Source organism: Paroedura picta, chromosome 1 (assembly GCF_049243985.1).
Source record: "Paroedura picta isolate Pp20150507F chromosome 1, Ppicta_v3.0, whole genome shotgun sequence".
NCBI lineage: Eukaryota > Metazoa > Chordata > Lepidosauria > Squamata > Gekkonidae > Paroedura > Paroedura picta.
This window is the reverse complement of record NC_135369.1, coordinates 14,585,894-14,607,760: the sequence shown is the minus strand read 5'-3', so window position 1 is coordinate 14,607,760 and position 21,867 is coordinate 14,585,894. Positions and strand designations below refer to the sequence as shown.

The 21,867-nt window shown below is 50.2% G+C and overlaps 1 protein-coding gene across 1 annotated transcript in view; it reads right to left on the bottom strand.

Annotated features, from left to right (window-relative positions):
* The window catches only part of CNIH2 (cornichon family AMPA receptor auxiliary protein 2), an 84,145-nt gene that overhangs the window by 21,437 nt on the left and 40,841 nt on the right, over positions 1–21,867 (bottom strand). The window contains exon 2 of the mRNA XM_077323002.1: positions 19,916–19,984. Within this exon, the coding sequence (XP_077179117.1) occupies positions 19,916–19,984 (69 nt within the window). The remainder of the gene's footprint in view (positions 1–19,915; positions 19,985–21,867) is intronic.

The window sequence follows — 21,867 nt, the reverse complement described above, 5'->3', positions numbered from 1 at the left end:
CCCTCATAAGGACACAGGAGAGCCCTGCTGGGTCAGACCAGAGTGGGTCCCTCCAGTCCAGCCTCCTGCCTCACACAGGGGCCAGCCAGTCCCTCTGCAGGGCCAGCAACAGGGCACGGAGGCCATAGTCTTCTCCTGATTTTGCCTCCTGGCTCTGAGAGATTCAGCCAGGGCCATATGGATGCAAGGCTCAGACGTATACAGGACAAGGTGAATGACGGACAGGGCTTTCTAGGGTGTACGAAAACCAGGTGAGGGTCAGCCATTTACTGACCTCATACATCCTCATCCACGTGCAATGGGTTGAAATGTGCCACTGACTAAGCTTTTGACAGGAAGCAGGTGAAGGATTCCTAAATCCCGTCCCCAGCCAGCAATCCCATCCAGAGACAGACTAAGAAGGTGGGCGCGTCAGCCTGCCTTCGCCAACACAAGACGCTGTATTAATCTGCCCGGGCCTGTGGGGAATACATCTGCCAGGGAACACGGAGGATAATGAACTGTTCAAAATCGTATTTATCCGGCGTGCTCTCTTATCGGGTTTGCGGCTTTTAATCCCACAACGATATCTTTAACTAATTGGCGGTAATTATTTTGTAAGCCCAAGCCGACGCCCTTCAAATGCGTCGTCTGGAAAGGCCCATGCTGTGATTCTACAAACTCCAGTGTGCAAAGGACTCCATCTTCTTGGAGAGACACACCCGTTGCTCAGGGGCCAAAACAGTTCAAGGAGAGCTCCAGAGTTCACACCTTTGGCCACAGAAGGAATGTCTAGAACTGATGAAGTTGCATTAGACTGGAGTTTTACTGCCGATCCGTTTTCCACTCTTCCCCAGCCTGAGGAAGGTCCGCCTGGCCTCGACCAGGGTCAGGGGTCTTTTGGTCCTGGCCCTCACCTGGTGGAATCAGCTCCCAGGCGATCTCAGGGCCCTGATAGAAGTAACACAGTTCTGCAGGGCCTGCAGGACAGAGCTCTTCTGCCAGGTGTTTGGTTGAGGCCAGGATGTGGGCCTAATGTTTTTGGGTCCCTCCGCAAAACCCTGATGCCCCCCTGCTGCTAGAAGCGACTAACTGTATAATGATGTATAACGTATTCCAATCCATGTGATGATGCTGGTGGGCTTTATTTTATGTAGCGTTTTAATTAATGTACTGGCTTTATTGTACAGAGGAGAGCGACGAAGATGATCTGGGGCCAAGGGACCAAGCCCTATGAAGATAGATTGAGGGACTTGGGAATGTTCAGCCTGGAGAAAAGGAGATTGAGAGGGGACATGATAGCCCTCTTTAAGTATTTGAAAGGTTGTCACTTGGAGGAGGGCAGGATGCTGTTCCCGGTGGCTGCAGAGGAGAGGACACACAGTAATCGGTTTAAACTACAAGTACAACGATATAGGCTAGATATCAGGAAAAAAATTTTCACAGTCAGAATAGTTCAGCAGTGGAATAGGCTGCCTAAGGAGGTGGTGAGCTCCCCCTCACTGGCAGTCTTCAAGCAAATACACACTTTTCTTGGATGCTTTAGGATGCTTTGGGCTGATCCTGCATTGAGCAGGGGGTTGGACTAAATGGCCTCTATAGGCCCTTCCAACTCTATGATTCTATGATTCTACATTTTAAATTGTTGAAAGCTGTCCCGAACTGGTAATCTTAGGAGTGGCAGCATAGAAATTAAGAGGGAAGGATGGATGAAGGAGTCTCAAAGCAGTTTACAGTCCCCTTCCCCTTCTTCTCCTCCAGATACCCTGTGAGGGAGGTGAGGCTAGGAGAGCCCTGATAGTACTGCTCAGTCAGAACAGCTTTCTCATCAAGCAGTCCTGTCAGAGCTCTCTCAGCCCCTCCTGCCTCACAGGTCATGTGTTGTGGGGGGGGGGAGGAAGGGAGGGTGATTGTAATCCACTTTGAGACACCTTTGGGTAGTGAAAAGCAGGGTATAAAGGCCAACTCTTCTTGGTAGTAGTAGGTTCTGTAAAACAGGGGTAGTCAACCTGTGGTCCTCCAGATGTTCGTGGACTACAATTCCCATGAGCCCCTGCCAGCATTCGCTGGCAGGGGTTCATGGGAATTGTAGTCCACGAACATCTGGAGGACCACAGGTTGACTCCTGCTGTAAAAGATCTCTGCATGACAGTATGAAGAGCTGCTGCCAGTTTGAGCAGACAATGCTGACTTTGATGGACTTTGATGGATGGTGGTACCGTCTCTACTTTGAATGCGGAAGGTCCCAGGTTCAGTTCCCCGCCATCTCCAGCCGTAAGGATCAGGTAGTAGGTGATGCTGCAGGTACCACGGGCAGCAAAAGTCGCAAACAAGGAAACACTACAAGCGCACAAAGTCCGATATATCATTGGGGGACAAAATCACAACACTCTGGCTCATTTACTTCGGCCATGTCGTGCCATCCAACTCAGTGGAGAAAGAAATTCTGCTAGGATTGGTCAGTGGTAAAAGGAAACCAGGTCGATAAAGGACACGGTGGCTGGATGCCATCGAAGTAGACACTGGCCAGAACTTTGCACAGCCGAGGGACGTGGTATGGGATCAGGGATTGTAGTGACACAGTAAACTAGTTTTGTACGGTGCTGGAGTAAACTAGTTCTGTACCGAGCCAAAGGCAAGGAACTCTTTAAGCTACAGTGCATTGGACGGCCCAAACTAGCCTTATCTTGTCAGATCTTGGAAGCTGAGTGGGGTCAGCACTGGTTAGTACTTGAATGGGAGACCACCAAAGAAGTCCTGGGGTCGTGAGGCAGAGGCAGGGAATGGGAAACCACCTCTGTTCCTTCCTTGCCTTGAAAATCCCGTGGCTCTTGCTGTTAAGTCACTTGGTGGGACACGACAATAACTGGTACGTGAAAGGAATGGTGGGCATAGATTTTGCCGATGGGACTCAAGGGCTTCTTGGAGATGCTTTATGGAAAGAGAAACGGCAGCAGCGAACAGCTGCCGGTAATCGAACTGCCAGTCATGTGCAAATTTATTGCAGCAATAGAACAATTGCACAGGATGATCCTGTGCATATTTATGACTGTGTGCGCCGTTTTCTAATAAAGGAAGTCACGGCAGCTAGCCTGTGAGCTGCAGAAACGTTATGAATTATTAAGCAATAGGGCAATTATCAGTAATGTTAGCCGTGGAAAAGAGCAAGAGTCCAGTGGCACCTTAAAGACTAATAAAACCTGTGGCAATGTTTCAGCTTCCATGAGTCACTGCATGCAGATTTTGTTAGTCTTTCGGGTGCTGCTGGTCTCTTGCTCTTTTCCACTGCTACGGTCAAGCTAACATGGCTACCTTGATGTGAAGCAGTATATATTTCCAGTTGTCTGCACAAGCAGTTTAGTTCTCACAACAGTCCTGCGAGGGAGGCAGGGCTGTGCGATGACCAGCCCGAGGCCCCATGGGAAATGCCACATTTCCACAAGGACTCGAATGCAGGACCCCCCTGACCCAAGCGCCACGCCTTTCTCCGTCAGCATCTCAGAGAGGGGGAATTGGGGACACACATTTACAGCGATGGCCAGCCCTGCAGGGGCTGCTCGTCCACACCTGTCTTTCTGCCGGTCTGCAAGAGCCACAACTGACGTGGCAGAGTGGGGGAGGCAGCCCGGAGCCGGAGAGGGGGGCAGCGGCTTTCCCTGCTGTTGCGGAGGGGTGTTGAGCGACACTTCCAGGGCGGGATTTCAAAGGATTCCTGCGGCTGAATGTTCCCGGCTCCTGCCATTCCTTTGTGCTCTTTCGGCAGCTGATGAAAGCCCCCTTTTATCCTCCAACAGCATCGCAACAATCTTGCCAGCTTTCTGAAACCAGCTTTCTTCCTCCTCCTCCTCCTTTCTGCTCCCCTCCTTCACTGTACAGGCCCAGACTGCAGAATGAGTATCCTAGCTTGATAAAATCAGAGTCCAGTAGCACCTTTAAGACCAACAAAGATTTATTCAAGGCTCACGCCTTGAATAAATCTTTGTTGGTCTTAAAGGTGCTACTGGACTCTGATTTTAGTGTGCGACTTCAGACCAGCACGGCTACCCTTTTGAATCTATCCTGGCTTGCTTGAGGAGTCCTTTGGAGAGGCTTGCAGTCATGGAGGCCGAGCACTGGAATTGTTCTGAAAGCCAAGTTTTGCCTGTTTTTTAAAGCACGCAGACACACCTGCTCAGCGATCCCCACTCCCAAACCCTTCTCCAATTCGACCTTGGTAAGCCTAGCGCAAATCTTGATCCAGTCACAAGCATCACCCAGCCCTTCCTCCAAGGAACAAAAGCTAATACTTAGCCCCAGGTTTTTTACTCTTGAAGAAAAGTTGGTTCTTAGATGCTGCTTTTCTCTACCCAAAGGATTCTCAAAGGGGTTTACAGTCGCCTTCCCTTTCCTCTCCCCACAACAGACACCCTGTGAGGTGGGTGAGGCTGAGAGAGCCCTGATATTCCTGCTCAGTCAGAACAGCTTTATCAGGGCTGTGCTGAGCCCAAGGTCACCCAGCTGGCTGCATGTGGAGGAGGAGCAGGGAATCGAACCTGGCTTGCCAGATTAGAAGTCCATGCTCCTAACCACTATACCAAGGACTCTTGCTCCAAAGAACTCAAGGCAATACACTGGGATCATGTCTCCAGTTTATCCACACAACAACCATGGCAGGTAGGGCACTCTCTGAGTTGCTCAAGGTCAACCAATGAGCTTTAAAGCCAAGCTGGGATTTGAAAATAGGTCTCCTCAGTCCCACTTGGACGCTAACCATTATATGCCACTGATGTTCACCTGCGGCTGGCCACAGGAAACACATCTGGAATCCTGGCCTGTTACAACAGTATCTGTAAAAGGCTTTGTACAACTGGAATGCACAACATAAAGGCTCTTATTTTATTTCACAAAATTTAAACCCTGCCCCCTTCTGGCCTCATAAAGATCACTCTTATTACCATCGCCCTCCCTTCCTCTCCGCAAAACAGGCATCTTGTGAGGCAGGTGGGGCTGAGAGAGTTCTGAGAGAACTGAGACTGGCCCAAGGGCACCCAGCAGGCCTCATGTGTCTCAAAGGGCCTCACAATTGCCTTCCTTTCCTCTCCCTACCACAGGCCCCTTGTGAGGCAGGTGGGGCTGAGGGAATTTGGAAGGAACTGGGACTGGCCCAAGGTCCCCCAGCAGTCCTCATGGGGAGGAAGAGTGGCGAATTGAACCTGGTTCTCCAGATTAACCACTACACCACCCTGGCTCTGGACGCACCCCCTCAGCCCATCCTCACCTGGGCCTGCCTCACTGTGGGGAAGGACGGGATGGGCTTGGTTCTTTTCCGGGGCCGCTTCTCCCCCTGCCCCTCCCCACTCCTGCTCCTCAGGATGGGTACTTTTCAGTTGTGGCACCCTGCTTATGGAACGCCCCTGGTAAACCTACCAAAATTTACTAACTTACCAACTCCGGGATAAATCTTCTTGGCGCAGGCATTTTGAAATTGCCGATGAGACATTTTTGGCCTCATTTCAATCACGCCCCATTCTTTTTTTTCTTTTTTTTCTGTTTGCTCTCCAGTATCTTGCTGCTTGGGCCTTCCGGCCACCCCTCTGCCCGGCTTCTCGCGCTGCCGCTAATTGATTTTAGGACTGATTTTACGGCTGGCTGCCTTTCAGTCTGAACTGAACGCTGCTGCCGCTTGCTGCGGCCTTTGTATTAGCTGTCTGTATTTGCAGGCTCTGGAAATTCTCTGGAGAGCTCTGCCGTGCATATATATCAGACCAATTAACAAATAAAGCGGCAGGGAAGGGGATGGGCCCCATGTATCCCGGGTATCTGACAAGGGGATCGGAGAGGAGACAAAGTGAAAGGCCTCCAGCCGAAGTCCTAGAGAACCCTTCCCCAGGATGCACCTGAAGCTGCCTTCCACTGAATCTGACCCCTGAATCTCCAGGGTATCAGGGTGAGATCTTTCACATCGCCTACTATTGGTTTCTTTTAGCTGGAGATGCCTGGAATCGAAACTGAGGCCTTTGGCATACAACGTATGTGCACACACATGAAGTTGGGATTCAGACCCTCGTCCCATCGAAGTCAGGGCATTTCCGCACATTGGCAAAAATAGAGTTACGCTGGCTGAATGGCGTAGCGCTAAACATTATCGTGCCTCCAAGCCCCTCTTCACCTTTTTGCTGTCTTGCTCTTATCTGCCACCTTTCCATGTTTCTCACCCTCCTCAAGTGCTGCTGGAAATGGCGGAAGAGAGCGACGCGCTTTCCATGCGACTCTCTTCCGCCTCTTCCGTCAAACCAGGCAGCCAATCTCCTTTCTCCTTGTTTTAAAGGTCCCTCAATGCCTGCTAAGAGCCTCTTGTGGCGCAGAGTGGTAAGGCAGCAGTCATGCAGTCTGAAGCTCTGCCCATGAGGCTGGGAGTTCGATCCCAGCAGCCGGCTCAAGGTCGACTCAGCCTTCCATCCTTCCGAGGTCGGCAAAATGAGTACCCAGCTTGCTGGGGGGTAAACGGTGATGACTGGGGAAAGCACTGGCAAACCACCCCGTATTGAGTCTGCCATGAAAACGCTGGAGGGCGTCACCCCAAGGGTCAGACATGACTCGGTGCTTGCACAGGGGATACCTTTACCTTTACCAATGCCTGCTAATTTTTTTTTAATTCATAGTTTTCCAGTGAAACAACTATGCATCTAATCATAGATGCATAGTACTTTTTTAACACCACCCCTTATGGAATCATGAGTCTTGAAACTTTAAAAATGAATCTTGTTCCTGATTTTTTTTGGGGGGGGGGTTTGGACTTTAGAGAGGCATGCTTTGTACAACAACTTTGGAGAAAAAAATTATTTCTGGCATCGCCTGTATGCTTGTCCACCTATTTGTTGCTCCAGGAAGTTAGTCCTTTTTACAAAGACATTCCCGTCCCTGGGAACAAGGGGGAGGGAGTCTCAAGTAGAGGTCTCTTGCGGCAGTCATTTTAACTGGAGATGTCGGGGACTGAACCTGGGACAAAGTATGTGCACAAACAGGAAGCTGCCTTCTGCGGAGTCAGACTCCTCCAGGTCAGTCTCATCTGCTCAGGCTGATAGCTGCTCTCTAGGGTCTCAGGGCAGAGGTCTGTCAAATCCTCCACCTGATCCTCGTCACCGGAGATGCCATGGATTGAACCTGAGACCTTCTGAGGGCCAAGTGGATGCTCTACCCTTGAGCCATAGCCTCTTCCCAGGTAACCACTTCCCAGGTGTGTTCTAAAGGGGAATGAGCCACAAGTCCGGTTCGGAGGAACTTGAGCTCCACCATAATTGTGCCGCTCTTGCTGCGTGACCAAACTGCGGCCCTCCAGATGTCCATGGACTACAATTCCTATGACTACAATTCCAGCATTCGCTGGCAGGGGCTCATGGGAATTGTAGTCCATGGACATCTGGAGGGCCACTGACTACCCCTGGTCTAGTAGGTCATTCTCAGATTATCCCCACCTTGCAGGATGGGTGTCAGGAAAAACTGGAGGAGAGGCAAAGGATGCGTGCCACTTTGGGGAAGAAAGGCGGGATGAAATGAATAATTATATACTGATTGCTTGCACAGGAACCGTGTAGGAAGAGTTCAGGGTATTCTGATCATGCCCCATGTTAATGGACAAAGGGGGTATTTGGATTTTGGTGGGAAAGCCTGCCAGGGTTAACCCGCCAAACCCACCACTGTCTGTTCGACAAGACGACTGCGGAACAGAATCCGGCAGCCCTTCAATTAATCTTTCCCCAATCTCGTTTCCTCTTGGCAATGTCACATTTTCTCTCTCTCTTTCGCACTGATCTGTCAGCTGTGCCATTTCGCTGTTGCAACCAACGGAACTGGAAGTCATTTAGGGGGGGAAAAAAACAACTCCAAACAAAACTCTATCCTGGTAAGCAAAACAAACAAACAAAATTAAGATCTCCTGTTTCCCGTTCGCTCCTACTGTAATCTGCCTGTTCATTAAACATTTCCTGATCTCGTTTCTTCTTTGTAATCCCAGCTGTTTTAAAATGTGTTTCGGGGAGGGGGCATCGGTGGCAGTGCAGCCAGGAAACGGTGAGATGTCACAAAGCGTGTTAAAAACCCAGTGACTTCTATGGCAATATGCATGAAAAATATTCTGCCAGCCCAGGTTAGGGCTGCAATGAAATTTGTATCACCACAAAACACCAAGTCAAAAAGTCAATGGGAAATATGAGTAACGTTCTCTGAATTCACTGATCTGGGCAGCCAAACTGTTGGAATCATAGAATCACATAGGTGGGAGGGACCCTTGAGGTCATCTAGTCCAAACCCTTGGTCAATGCAGGATCAGCCTAAAGCAGTGGTCCCCAACCTTTCTGAGGCTGGGGACCGGCAGGGCATCGGGCCACGCCTGCGCGGGCCACGCCCGCGCATCGGCCCGCGCCCGCACGGACCGCGCATGCACGATGCGCAGCCCGGCCCTGATTCCCTCTCCTTGCCCTCCCACAGTAAGAAGCTTCCCAGGCCACAAGCTTGCGGCCAGGGAAGTTTTTTACTGCGGGGGGGGCGGTGAGAGGGAGCCGCCGCCCGGCACCATGGCCTTCGCGGCCCAACACCGGGCCGCAGCCCGCAGGTTGGGAACCACTGGCCTAAAGCATCCAGGATAAAGATCTGTCCAGCTGCTGATTGAAGACTGCCAGTGATGGGGAGTTCACCACCTCCTTGGGCAGTTGATTCCAATCCTGAGAGCCAGCTTGATGTACTGGTTAGGAGGGCGGACTTCTAATCTGACAAGCTGGGTTGGATTCCGCGCTCCCCCACATGCAGCCAACTGGATGATCTTGGGCTTGCCATAGCACTGATAAAGCTGTTCTGTCTGAGAAGTAATCTCAGGGCTCTCTCAGCCTCACCTCCCTCGCAGGGTGTCTGTTGTGGGGAGAGGAAAGGGAAGGCGACTGTAAGCCACTTTGAGACTCCTTCGGGGAGATAAAAGTGGCATATAAGAACCAACTCTTGTTCTTCAGTAATATCAGGGCTCTCTCACCCTCACCTCCCTCACAGGGTGTCTGTTGTGGGGAGAGGAAACGGAAGGTGACTGTAAGCCGCTTTGAGACTCCTTCGGGTAGAGAAAAGCGGCATAGAAGAACCAACTCTTCTTCTTCTTCTACTCTGACTGTGAAATTTCCACCCTGATATCTAGCTAATATCATTCTACACACAGTTTAAACCCATTACTATGGGTCCTCTCCAGGAACTGCTCCCTGCCCTCCTCTAAGGCAGTGGTCCCCAACCTTTTTATCACCAGAGAACAGTCAATGCTTGACAATTTTACTGAGGCCCGGGTGGGGGGTAGTCTTTTGCCAAGGGACATTGCTGCCGCCTGAGCCCCTGCTCCACTTGCTTTCCCGCCAGCACCCCTGTCTTCCCTCCACTTGCTGGGGGGCGCTGCCAGCAGCATCTACGCAGTGCCATGCCGAGGGGGAGCCCCAGCCATGGTGGCTGCCGGAGAACACCAAAGGTGAGCCAGCAGCAGAGTGGCAGGGCAGCCCCCGAGGCAGCAGCCGGGGAGGATGAGGAGGAGCCACGGCCCGGTACCAATTGATCCACGGACTGGGACAGGTCCCCGGACCTGGAGTTAAGGACCGCTGCTCTAAGGCCCTGGCACCGGTCCGCGGCTCCCTCTCCCCGCCCTCGCTCCCCGCAAAAGCGGCCGATTAGCTTGCGGCTCGGCAGGCTTCTTTTTGTGGGGAGGGGGAGAGGGAAGCAGGGCCGCGCATGGTGCAAACACGCATGCACGGCCACGCATGCATGGCATGCAAGGCCAGGCGATCATCCTCCCCACTGCAGGCGGCCCGCAGCCTTAAAAAGGTTGCAGACCACTGCTCTAAGGGACAACCTTGAAAAGATATAAAGAGGGCCATCCTGTCCCCTTCTCGACCTCCGCTTCTCGCGGTTGAACATTCCCAGGTCCCTCAGCCTTTCTTCATAGACCCCGATCATCCTTGTTGCTCTCCTCTGCCCCCTCTCCATTTTGCCCACGCCTTTTTTGAAGTGAGGCCTCCAGAACTACACAGAGAACTCCTGGGGCCTGACCAATGAGGTACACAGTGGAGCTATGACATCTTGTGATTTTGATGTAATTTTGTTGCTGCCATTCTGCTGAAAGAAAAACTGGTTTAATTTCAAACAGAGCTTCACCACTACTATCAACCATCCCTGGGGGCGGAAATGCACTCTTGGAGGGTATACGTACAGCTAACACACCAAGACTCAAAAAAGAGACCAGAAATAAGAAGCAGGAAATAAAAGAATGGGAGTTCTACTCCCAGGGAAAAGATCCAGGTTAACTCTATGCCCTCCACAATTACTCCCAGCAGATACCCTCTGTCCACCCCTCCCCCCCCCAGTGTCCCACCATGGCACTCCCTAGAGCAGGGGTAGTCAAACTGCGGCCCTCCAGATGTCCATGGACTACAATTGCCAGAAGCCCCTGCCAGCGAAAGCTGGCAGGGGCTCCTGGGAATTGTAGTCCATGGATATCTGGAGGGCCGCAGTTTGACTACCCCTGCCCTAGAGAAACACTGAGGGCAATTCTGCACACCATAAATTTAGCATCATAGTTACCCTCTGAAGACACTATATTCCGGCCACTCCGTGTGACGTTGCCAAACTCCCATGTCTGGCCAGTGAACTGCTTGCTACATCCGCCATTTTAAGTGCGAGTTGGTGAATCCCAAAAAGTGGATTCACCAACCTTAAAAGTGCTATCCCCCAGTGGACAACCAGCAGGCCACCAACAAGAGATATGGAGGTGAAGAAGCGCTACCTCCACCTCCGATGTCCCGCCCTTGCACCCGCCTACCTCTTCCTTGTTCCCGGGAATGGGAATTTTAAAAAATGAAGAACAGCCTGGAGCAATGAATAGGCAGACAAGCGTGCAAGGTGACGCCAGAAATAATTTTTTCTCCAAGTTGTAACACAAAGCATGCCTCTCTCTACTCCCTATCCTAAAATCAGGAACGAGACTAATTTTTAAAAGTATCAAGACTCGTGATTCCATAAGGGGTGGCGTTCAAAAAGCACTATGCATCTATGATTAAAATAGGCATTTAAATGGAAAAGTACTAATTAAAAAAATTAGCGGGCATCGCGGGAGCTTTAACAAACGGAGAAAGGGGATTGGCTGCCTGGCTTGATTGACAGGCAGAAAAGAGTCACATATAAAGAGCATTGCTCTCTTCCACCATTTCCAGCAGCACTTGTTGTGGGTAGGAAGTGTGAAAAGGCAGTACACAAGAGCAAGGCAGCAAAAAGGTCTGGAGTAGCCGGGAGGCGTGATAATATTTGGCGCCAAGTCATTCAGCTGGCGTAACGCTATTTTCCCGATGTGCGGAAATGCCCTAAGAATCTGGTCTGCAGCCTGTAGAGCAGCAGATCCTACCTTATTTGAAAGCAACTTGCCTAACAGTTCCTGCCAAGGTGGAGATAGTTAGTTGTAATGCATAGATAGGACAGGCAAAAGCTGGATACAGCCCTCTCAGTTGTGCCCCCCTCCCTTCTCCCCCCATGCTCTTCACCACTATACCAAGACTTTCTGTTATAACTTTGCAATAATTTTACAATAAGTAAGTCATCTCATCATCATCATCATAAGTGTATACATTTGGATTGCTTGGTAATTGCATGTCTCTGTCACCAAATAAACGCCAAAGTCTCACTATGATGGACATGAAAGAAGATCATAGTCTGATTAAGAGTGCTTGCACTCGAACGCTCATGCCCTGAATAAATCTTTGTTGGCTTTAAAGGTGCTACTGGACTCTGATTTTTTTGTGATCTCTTTAATTATTTTTCCTTTCTTTAAAATAATCTGGTTGTGTTTTTCTGAACTTCCATCTTTTTGCCTTTAAATTTTCAAGAAAAGTATAATAAGAAACAGAGAATTCGGTTGCTTTGCAGGGTGGACTCTAGGGCATTATGTCCTGCTAAGGTCTCCCCCCCCCCAGCCCTTCCTCCAAATCTCTAGGTCAGTGGTCCCCAACCTTTTTTCGGCTGGGGACCAGCAGGGTGACGGCAACGCCTGCGCATCGTGCATGCGTGGCCGCGCCCACGCATAGCACATGCACGGCCAGGCCGCGCATGCGCACATGCGCACTGCACGACCAAAATTGTGCATGCACTGCAAAATCGTGCATGCGCGATGCGCGGCCCTGATTCCCTCTCCCCCCCATCCCGCAGTAAGAAGCTTCCCGGGCCGCAAGCTTGCGGCCTGGGAAGTTTTTTACTGCGGGGGGGGGCGGGGAGAGGGAACCGCGGTCCGCTGCCCTGGCCTTCATGGCCCGGCACCGGGCCGCAGACCACAGGTTGGGGACCACTGCTCTAGATAATTTCTGATCCAGAGCTGGCAATTCTACATCATTCCAGTCAAAGAACTTGGAAAGTAAAAGGCGTGGGGGGGGGGGGGGAAGGAAGTTTGAAAGCCGAACATGGGCAAGGGGATCCCCTCCACTTATGGTTGCCATCTCTGTTTTGGGAAATACCTGGAGACTTTGGGGGTGGAGCTGGGAATGGGTGAGATCTGGGGTGTGGAGGACCTCATTTGAATATAGAGCTGATCTCTGCCTCCTGGAGAGGAGCAGTAATTCCAGGGGATCCCCAGGTCCCACCTGGAGGCTGGCATCCACTTCTCCACTCCCACCTGCTGCTTCGATGCTTTTTAAACAGCCTCCACGTCCTAAGCCCCTTTCCCTTTTCAACAATATGGTCTGACTGGCGTTTCTTCTTTCAAAAAAAACCCGCACAATCCTTTTCAGTTAAGATAATACAGAGTTTTTAAAAACCCAACTCAAAGAAAAAATCCTAATTGCTACCCACGTAGATAACAGCAGCAGAGATAACAGACAAAAGGTACGCGATTAAATCTAAAGTGAAATCCTTGAGCAAAAGACAAACGGCTCACAGAGGCTGCTGCAGGCGGACATCCTGGATTCAGCCTGCGGCCTAAGCCAGGAGCCCAAAACGCTCCCATGTATAGGGCAGGAGGTAAAACAAGATTCACGGGCCACTTTCCAGGGCAAACGGAACAGTCGGGGCAGATTTAGGAAATAAAAAATGGCTCAGATTTATCCAGCCGGCTGAAATAGTTCTCCTTCCCTGCCCCTTTAGATCCTCACAACAATGCTGCGAGGTGGGCTTGGCTGAGAGGGTGGCCATCCTCCACAGGGGGCCTGAAGATCTCCTGGAATGACAACGGATTTCCAGACGACAGAAAAAATGACTGTTTCTGAGTGGTTTCTAAGACTGCCCTGTTCCCCTTCCCAAAAGTCACTTGGCAGATGCTGTTCTTTCAGTGGACTAGGGTCCCCTGTATGAAAATACATCAGATAAATTGTCTTTTTTTGCTACATTTTGGGTCAGTCTCTCTTTGTATAAATATGGAGCCTAAATTTTGGATGCTGTTTGACACGGTTTTGGACTGGAAGGGCCAACATGCTCTTGGGTCCTTTGTTGAGAAAAGTGCAGTATAAGTTAACACAGGAGTTCCCTATGGATAGTCCATGCCAGGGATAGTCAAACTGCGGCCCTCCAGATGTCCATGGACTACAATTCCCATGAGCCCCTGCCAGCGTTCACATCCAAGATGGCATCCAAGATGTCATAGTCCTGCTCTATACTGCATTGCTCACGCTGTACCTGGGGCCCTGCGGGCGTTTGCTGGCAGGGGCTCATGGGAATTGTAGTCCATGGACATCTGGAGGGATGCGGTTTGACTACCCCTGGTCCATGCAGATTGCGTTTTCATGTGGGTCATTCAGAAAGGGGAGGGGGAAGCCACACTTAGGAGTCCAAATGAAGAACGGACAGGTCTTTGGCAAACAAAGGGGTGCAAGAATAGACCAGACTTCCACCAGAACCCAAGAGGGGGGCATTTAAGAAGTAGGCAGTCTTAGGCTGTATCAACAGAAGGTTCACATCAGCATCCAAGATGTCATAGTCCTGCTCTATGCTGCATTGCTCAGACTGCACCTGGGGCCCTGCGGACAGTTTGGTGTAGAGCCAGTTTGGTGTAGTGGTTAGGAGTGCGGACTTCTAATCTGGCATGCCAGGTTCGATTCTGCGCTCCCCCACATGCAACCAGCTGGGTGACCTTGGGCTCGCCACGGCACTGATAAAGCTGTTCTGACCAGGCAGTGATATCAGGGCTCTCTCAGCCTCACCCACCCCACAGGGTGTCTGTTGTGGGGAGAGGAATGGGAAGGCGACTGTAAGCCGCTTTGAGCCTCCTTCGGGTAGGGAAAAGCGGCATATAAGAACCAACTCTTCTTCTTCAGTTCTGGAGGCCTCACTTCAAAAAAGATGTGGAGAAAATGGAGAGGGTGCAGAAGAGAGTGATGAGGATGATTCAGGGCCTGGGGACCCAGCCCTGTGAGGAAAGGCTGAGGGACTTGGGAATGTTCAGCCTGGAGAAGAGGAGGCTGAGAGGGGACAGGATGGCTCTCTTGAAGGATCTGAAAGGTGGTCCCTTGGAGGAGGGCAGGGAAAGGTTCCTGCTGGCAGCAGAGGACAGGACCTGCAGTACTGGGCTTAAGCCAGTCTTTCTCAACTTTTTTACCATTGAGAAAACCCTGAAACATTCCTCAGGCAGTAATGTCTCTGAACTATGTGTAGAGCAGTACTGGCTAAATGTCAGGAAAAAGAGTTTCACAGTCAGAGCAGTTCAGCAGTGGAATGGGCTGCCTAAGGAGGCGGTGAGCTCCCCCTCACTGGCAGTCTTCAAGCAGTGGATAGACAGATACTTATCCTGGATGCTTCAGTCTGATCCTGCATAGAGCAGGGGGTTGGACTAGACGGCCTTTATGGCCCCTTCCAATTTTTGATTCTATATCACAGGACAGCATACCCCAGACTCATTCCACAAAAGTTAGCACCTTCCTCTGACGCAAGAGACTGCTTGAAAGCACCCTGATCAGTGGAACAAATCTCTAGTGTCCACCCCAAAATAACCAGCAAATCCCCTCCCCAGGAACTCTGGGAATGAAAGAGAATGTTATCAACCCAACACAGAGACTCTCCACCAAACTACAACTCCCAGCATTCTTTTAGGGCGCATGTAAAAGTGTGGCGATTAAAACGGCTGAAGGTTGATAAGCATTTTGTAACACAGATAAGATGCATGCGCATTCATGAGCTGGAAACATTCCCCCCCCCCCCTTGGCAAACGACATGTGGGTGGAACTCCAGGTCTGGGCAAAGAGCCCAGCCCTTATTACTGAAATGCCAGAGGCTGGCCCCGACACTTTTGGGATTTGGAGACAACTCCAGAGGGCACGATTGCGATCTGGCACCATTATTTTGAAAAACAAACTCCCTGGGCGCAGAGGGAGAGGAGGCAGTAGGACGAGATAAAGCTTTGGGGGCTTTACAAAAAAATGGAAAGAAAAGATGACTAAGACAAAGATGGGAGAGAGAGAGAGAAAATTTTACACGGTGTGCAGAGAGCATCTTTTCCATCCCTGCCTCCCAACACAGCAGAGCAGGGATTCCCAACTGAGGGGCTGTGGTCCCCTGGGGGTCTGTGGGAGCACTGAAGGGGGTCCGTGGCAGCTCTGAAGAGGCATGGTATGGGGGTGGGGTCCAGGCTGTCTTCACAGCTCCGACCTACATGAGGCAGAGCCACCATAGTAGTGGTAAAGGCAAAGGAAGGGAGCGGAAGGAGGGCTAAGGGTGTGGGGAGTGATGTCACTTCCGGGGGCGTGGCTGACATCACTTCCGGGGCTCCTCGAAGTCTGACGTTTTTTCCCAGGGGTTCCTCCACGGTCAAAAGGTTGAAAAGGGCTGCAGTAGAATCACTTAATGATATTGACAAGAAGAGGAGGCAGGACCTTTTGCGAGCAAGTTACGGAACTCTTTGCCAGGGGTAGTCAAACTGTGGCCCTTCAGATGTCCATGGACTACAATTCCCAGGAGCCCCTGCCAGCGAACGCTGGCAGGGGCTCCTGGGAATTGTAGTCCATGGACATCTGGAGGGCCGCAGTTTGACTACCGCTGCTCTTTGCCACTGGATGTAGAGAGAGAGGGCAGATTCAAGGCTTTAGAAAGGGGCTAAAGTATCCATGAAAGGCAAAAGGTCCATCAATGGTCATTAGCCACAATGTCGAGAAGAATCCTCCATGTTTAGAGGCAGTATACCTGTGAACACGAATTTGCTAGGGGTACAACAAGTAACAGAAGGCTGGATTCTAGGTCTGGCTTACATTTGCAGAAGGATCCAAGCCCTCGGCTAGTGTGGGGTAGTGGCTAAAAGTGTCGTGCTACTATCTGGGAGGCACGAGTTTGAATCCTGACTGATGCCATGGAAGGTCGCTAGGTGACCTTGGGCTAGTCACCCTCTTGGCCTAACCTACCTACCAGGGCTGCTGTGAGGATAAGACAGGGGCTGAGGATAACGCTGCTTGCTACTTTAGAACCCCACTGCAGCAGGGGAAAAGTGAATCAAATAAATATAAACAATTTTAAAGAAGAAATCAAGGAACAATGCCCCCTATCCTGGGAACTTTGACTTCTATGTGCAAGGTCAGGCTGTGGTTTTTCAGTCTTTGCTCAAACAGCGCTCTTTTATTGTTATTAAATATATATACTAGAGGCCAAGCACATTCAGGAATACAACAGGAATTAGATTAGGGGGGGGTAGAGTGGAAGAACTCTGTGAAGGCCTCCCCCTCCTCCCAGGACCTGGAAAGGCTGCAGGCAGCTGTTAGGGAACTCACCGGCAGGGGCAGCTGTCACACAGCAGGGATCTGCAGCCTCCGAGCCTCGGAGAGTAGTGGAAGGAGGAGGGGGTGGTCAGCGGTGGGGGACGGAAGGTGATTGGCTAGCCGCTGGACAGACAGGCCAGCCGGTTGGAGGAGGAGGCACTCAGGGGCGGGACAGCCGCCCTGAGTGGGTGTGAAGCACTGAGTGGCACTTAAGCCATGAGACACACTCCTCCTCCAAGGCCTTACCAGAAATATTAAGTGTAACAAATATATTTCATTTATTTATGTTTATTATGTTTATATACCGCCGCTCTCGAATGTTTCGCGACGATTTACAGAATCCAGCAGATTATGCAGGTGGATGGGTAACGCGAATAGAAAAGGGCTTGATTTTCAAGAGCTGCAAGGAGAGGTTTCCACCTAGGGTTGCCAACCTTCAGGTGGGGCCTAGACCTCGCTAGCCTTTACAACTCCAGACTACAAAGATCAGATCTCCTGGAGAACATGGTTGCTTTAGAACAGGGGTAGTCAAACTGCGGCCCTCCAGAGGTCCATGGACTACAATTCCCAGAAGCCCCTGCCAGCAAATGCTGGCAGGGGGCTCCTGGGAATTGTAGTCCATGGACTTCTGGAGGGCCGCAGTTTGACTACCCCTGCTTTAGAAGCACTCTAGGGGCACTGTACTTTGTTGAGGTTCCACCCTGCCCTACCCAGTCCCCCCCAAAAAAAATCTCCAGGTTTTTCCTGACTCAGTGCTGGCAACATGCATGTTCCCTAACACTTCTTTGTATGGAGCAGTGGTACACAATTCACTTCCATGGGGAAAAGCCACCTGCAGGCAATCTCTGCAGCAAAACACAGGGGTCAAAGAAAAAAAAAGAACACGATGCAAGTAGAAAACTAGCATTTTAGATACTAACTCAGCCTTTTCCCCCTGCTGAGCTAACTTTCTGCTTGCAAGATTTTTGCTTTGCCATAAAGGTCTACCGAAAAAATGGGAGCTATCATCCACAAGCTGAAGAAGTTCATTCTGCTAGATATGGAGTGGGCCTGAAGCACTTTTTCAGGGGGAAATAGCCTTACATTGGCCCAGGTCATTGGTTCTGATTTGTGGCAGACTTCCGGGGTATCAGATGGATGCTCATCACCCAATATATGAGATCCTTTACTCTGGAGGTGGTGTCAGATGCACAGGAAACTCACAACAAAACTTATTCAAAAGAAAAGAGTTTTATTGATTAGCACTATACGCATTGGACTGAAAGTCAAATCTGACCAGAGGCCAGATTTGCCTCAGCTTATCAATACATTTCTCCCGCCCAAAACTTGACAGTTCCCAAGGAGGGGGGTAGGAGAGAAAAGACATGTGTGTTACAAAAACAGGATTCCATTCTCCCAGCCTTGAGAGAGGTGACAACAACCCTGTGAGCCCACAACAAGATAAAGGTTAACATAACATCACTACTCTATTTTATAGCTTACAAACTACAAGGCCGGGGCAAGCAGGCGCCAGGCCCAATCAAGCAATATAACTGACATGGAGGAACTCAGGCTAATTTATGACAGAGATTCTACAATCCTGACAGGTGGTGAGAACTAAACCTTGAACTGTCTACCTGCAAGGGCAAAAGCTCTCCCACCAAGCTACATCAATAACAACAACAACAACATCATCATCATCATCTCCTCTAGGTAAGTATCAACATTTAAAACATACAGCTAAGTCTACAATGTTCCTGATATACCCAGCTAAATTTTCCCCAGATAGTTTTTTTTTGTAAGGAGCTGATCTTTCATCACACTTCTCCTCCAACAGTGAGGCCAGCCTTTATTGTTGAGGGTTATTTTGGGCTCTGATCATAAACTGGTGGAAGACCCAGGAGTCAGGCCTCCTGGGTAGTAGTTGGATGAGACGAAGGAGAAGGAGAAGATGGAGAAGAAGGAGGAGAAGGAGGAGAAGGAGAAGGAGAAGAAGGAGAAGGAGAAGGAGAAGGAGAAGGAGAAGGAGAAGGAGAAGGAGAAGGAGAAGGAGAAGGAGAAGGAGAAGGAGGAGAAGGAGAAGGAGAAGGAGAAGGAGGAGAAGGAGAAGGAGAAGGAGAAGGAGAAGGAGAAGGAGAAGGAGAAGGAGAAGGAAGAGAAGGAGGAGAAGGAGAAGGAGAAGGAGAAGGAGAAGGAGAAGGAGAAGGAGAAGAAGAAGAAGAAGAAGAGTTGGTTCTTCTATCCCACTTTTCTCTACCCAAAGGAGTCTCAAATCGGCTTACAATCTCTTCCCCACCACAGACACCCTGTGAGGCAGGTGAGGCTGAGAGAGCCCTGATATTTCTGCTCGGTCAGAACAGTTTGATCAGTGCTGTGACTAGCCCAAGGTCACCCAGGTGGCTGCATGTGGAGGAGAAGCAGGGAATCAAACCTGGCTCGACAGATTAGAAGTCCACACTCCTAAGCACTAGCTGACTCTCACTGCTATGCAGAGACTGACAATGGTGAACCACCTCTGAATATCTCTTCCCTGGGAAACCCTACGGCAGGGGTCCCCAAACCTTTCCGAGCCTGTGGCCACATTTGGCATTATAACTGGGCGTGGTGGGCGCAGTTGCAAAAGGACTGGCTTAAAATGGCTGCCACAGAAAGAGGAGCCGGCCACAAAACAATCAGCACCACTGCACCTCAGTCACACAGTGCAGGTCCTTGTGCCGCGGTCCTGCCAGGGCAACAGTTCTTTTACAAAAATCTGCACAACCCATCATATCTCCAATAGCCAATCAGAAGCCTCGCTGGGCAAAAGCCCAAACCGGCTCCCCCCATGTCCTAAAAACACTTGGTGGGTGCCAGAAACGACGCTGGCGGCCACTGCCCATTTGAGAAAACAAAAACTAATCGAGATCATCGGCCACAACCACGTGCGAATCAAAGAAACTGCATCAAAGAGGGGGAGGAAAACGGGCATAACAGTAAATGGATAGCTCTGATCCTTAATGCCCCCCTCCCCTGCCACTGGGCAAGTGCGCGCAAACAAAATGCAGAAGGGAGCGCAGGGACACATTCCTCTACCCCGCCACATATATTCTGCCTGTCATGCTGGCAGTCATTGGGCTAGCTCCTAATAAGCCCAGTCTGGAACTAGGAGGCCGAGGTGACCCGGGAGGATTAGGGTGGGGGGCGGGGGAGACAGACAAATGGACATGGAGACAGACACACCTCGGACATGACATGTATAGACTTACTGCCCTGGCCGGGTTGCCCTGGTCGATGGGGTTCTTGAAGTCCATGCGCAGTTCGTCAAAGGCGATTATCTGAAGAGGAGTGGAGGGGTGGGGAGAGAGAGAGAAAAGACAAGGGCGAATTATTATTGGCAGGGACTTGCGCTGGGGTGCAAACGGCAATCAGCAACCCAAAGGCAGGTGCTGATGAGAAGCACGGAGAACAGCACACATTGTCCTGAATCGCTCCACTTATTTCCAACCACATATTATTTTGCCTTTTTTTTTTTTTAACTTCTTTTGCTGGAAGATCCCAGTTTGAAAAGGGGGTGGGGGGTGTCAAAGGAATGGGATTTGTAGGACTTGAACGAGGTTGTCGTTAAAAGGCTGTACAATTCAAGGCAGTCTTCAATGGGTGTATTGCAATGTTTTTTTTGCATACTGTCTAATCTTTAATAACCATGCCTGGATGTCCCAGGACGGCCCGATCTCATCAGATCTTGGGAGCTAAGCACCCAAGAGACCACCGAGAGACCACCGAAAAAGTCCAGGGCAAACCAGCAAGGAGAACCCACCGAGAAAGGCTATGGAGAAACCACCGCTGTTAGTCTCCTGCCTTAAAAACCCCATGGGGTCACCACAGGTAGGTGGTGCCTTGGCAGTGCTTTACATGCACAATTTTAAATATTGTTTAATTTTGTAGCCCAGCTATAATATTCTGTCTCTTGGCTTTTTGGATACTTCTGTAGGCACAAGACGGAGTCAATTTTCAGTTACCCCCTTCATTCATGGGAAATCTATAATGATCTCCCACGCTATTCCTGAGGGTCCCTGACCCCCAGGTAAAAGATTTGGGGGATGATTTGGGTTATTATAGGAGGGGGAATTGTCCCCCCGCTTCTGCAGACATCTCCATGGAATCTAGTCTGTTGTATAGCATGGAATGTTTTACCGCATTGTTCTCTTCTAGATATAGATTACCTTGAACGGCATAAAAATTCAAGTAGATACAGCTTGTCCTCTTATAATGTAGTGTTACTTTTCTATCTGTGTTACTTCTTTGCTTACGCTATTTATGGGGCCATAAAAACCCAACTGAAAACGGTCAGGACCTTCAAAGGTTGAAGGTCCGTATTAATCTTAAAAGTATAGAACTTTTATTGTGCACAACTTGAAAACTTCACAAATTAAAAACATATATCTACAGCCCATAGACTATTGCATAACCCGTGTAATATACACTATACCAGGGGTAGTCAAACTGCGGCCCTCCAGATGTCCATGGACTACAATTCCCAGGAGCCCCTGCCAGCGTTTGCTGGCAGGGGCTCCTGGGAATTGTAGTCCATGGACATCTGGAGGGCCGCAGTTTGACTACCCCTGCACTATATGAACCAACAGACCTGATGTGTTTCGGCCTGTCTAAGACCTTCTTCAGATTATAACACACATCCATTCGTTACACATACAAAATATGTATAGCAGCCAACGTTAATACAGACATTCAACCTTTGAATGCCCTGACTGATTTCAGTATGGTTTTTATGGTTCCGGTTCCAGTCCGTCTGTCCCCTTTGGTTTTTGTTACTTTATTTATGCCCTATCTTTCTCCGCAGTGGGGACTCAAAGTAGCTTACCGTGTATACTCGCATATAAGCCGAGGCACCTAATTTCACCACAAAATGCTGGAAAACCTTATTGACTCGCATATAAGTCGAGGCCGGTGTTTGGATAGTGGCTTTCCCCCCTCCCCTCACCTCCCCTTCCGGGCAGGATCTTTTTTTTCCCTTTTCTTCCCACCCCCCTCCTCCCTTTTCCCCCTCCTCCTCCCTCTTTCCCTCTCATCCCTCTTGCCTTTTTATATCCAATCTTTCTTCTTATCCCATTCCCTTCTTCTTCGCTGGGTGTTCTGTTTCCTCCACTTTCCATTCATTCCTCTAGGGGTGGTTCCTCCTTCTGCTCTCTGCTCTCCCTCT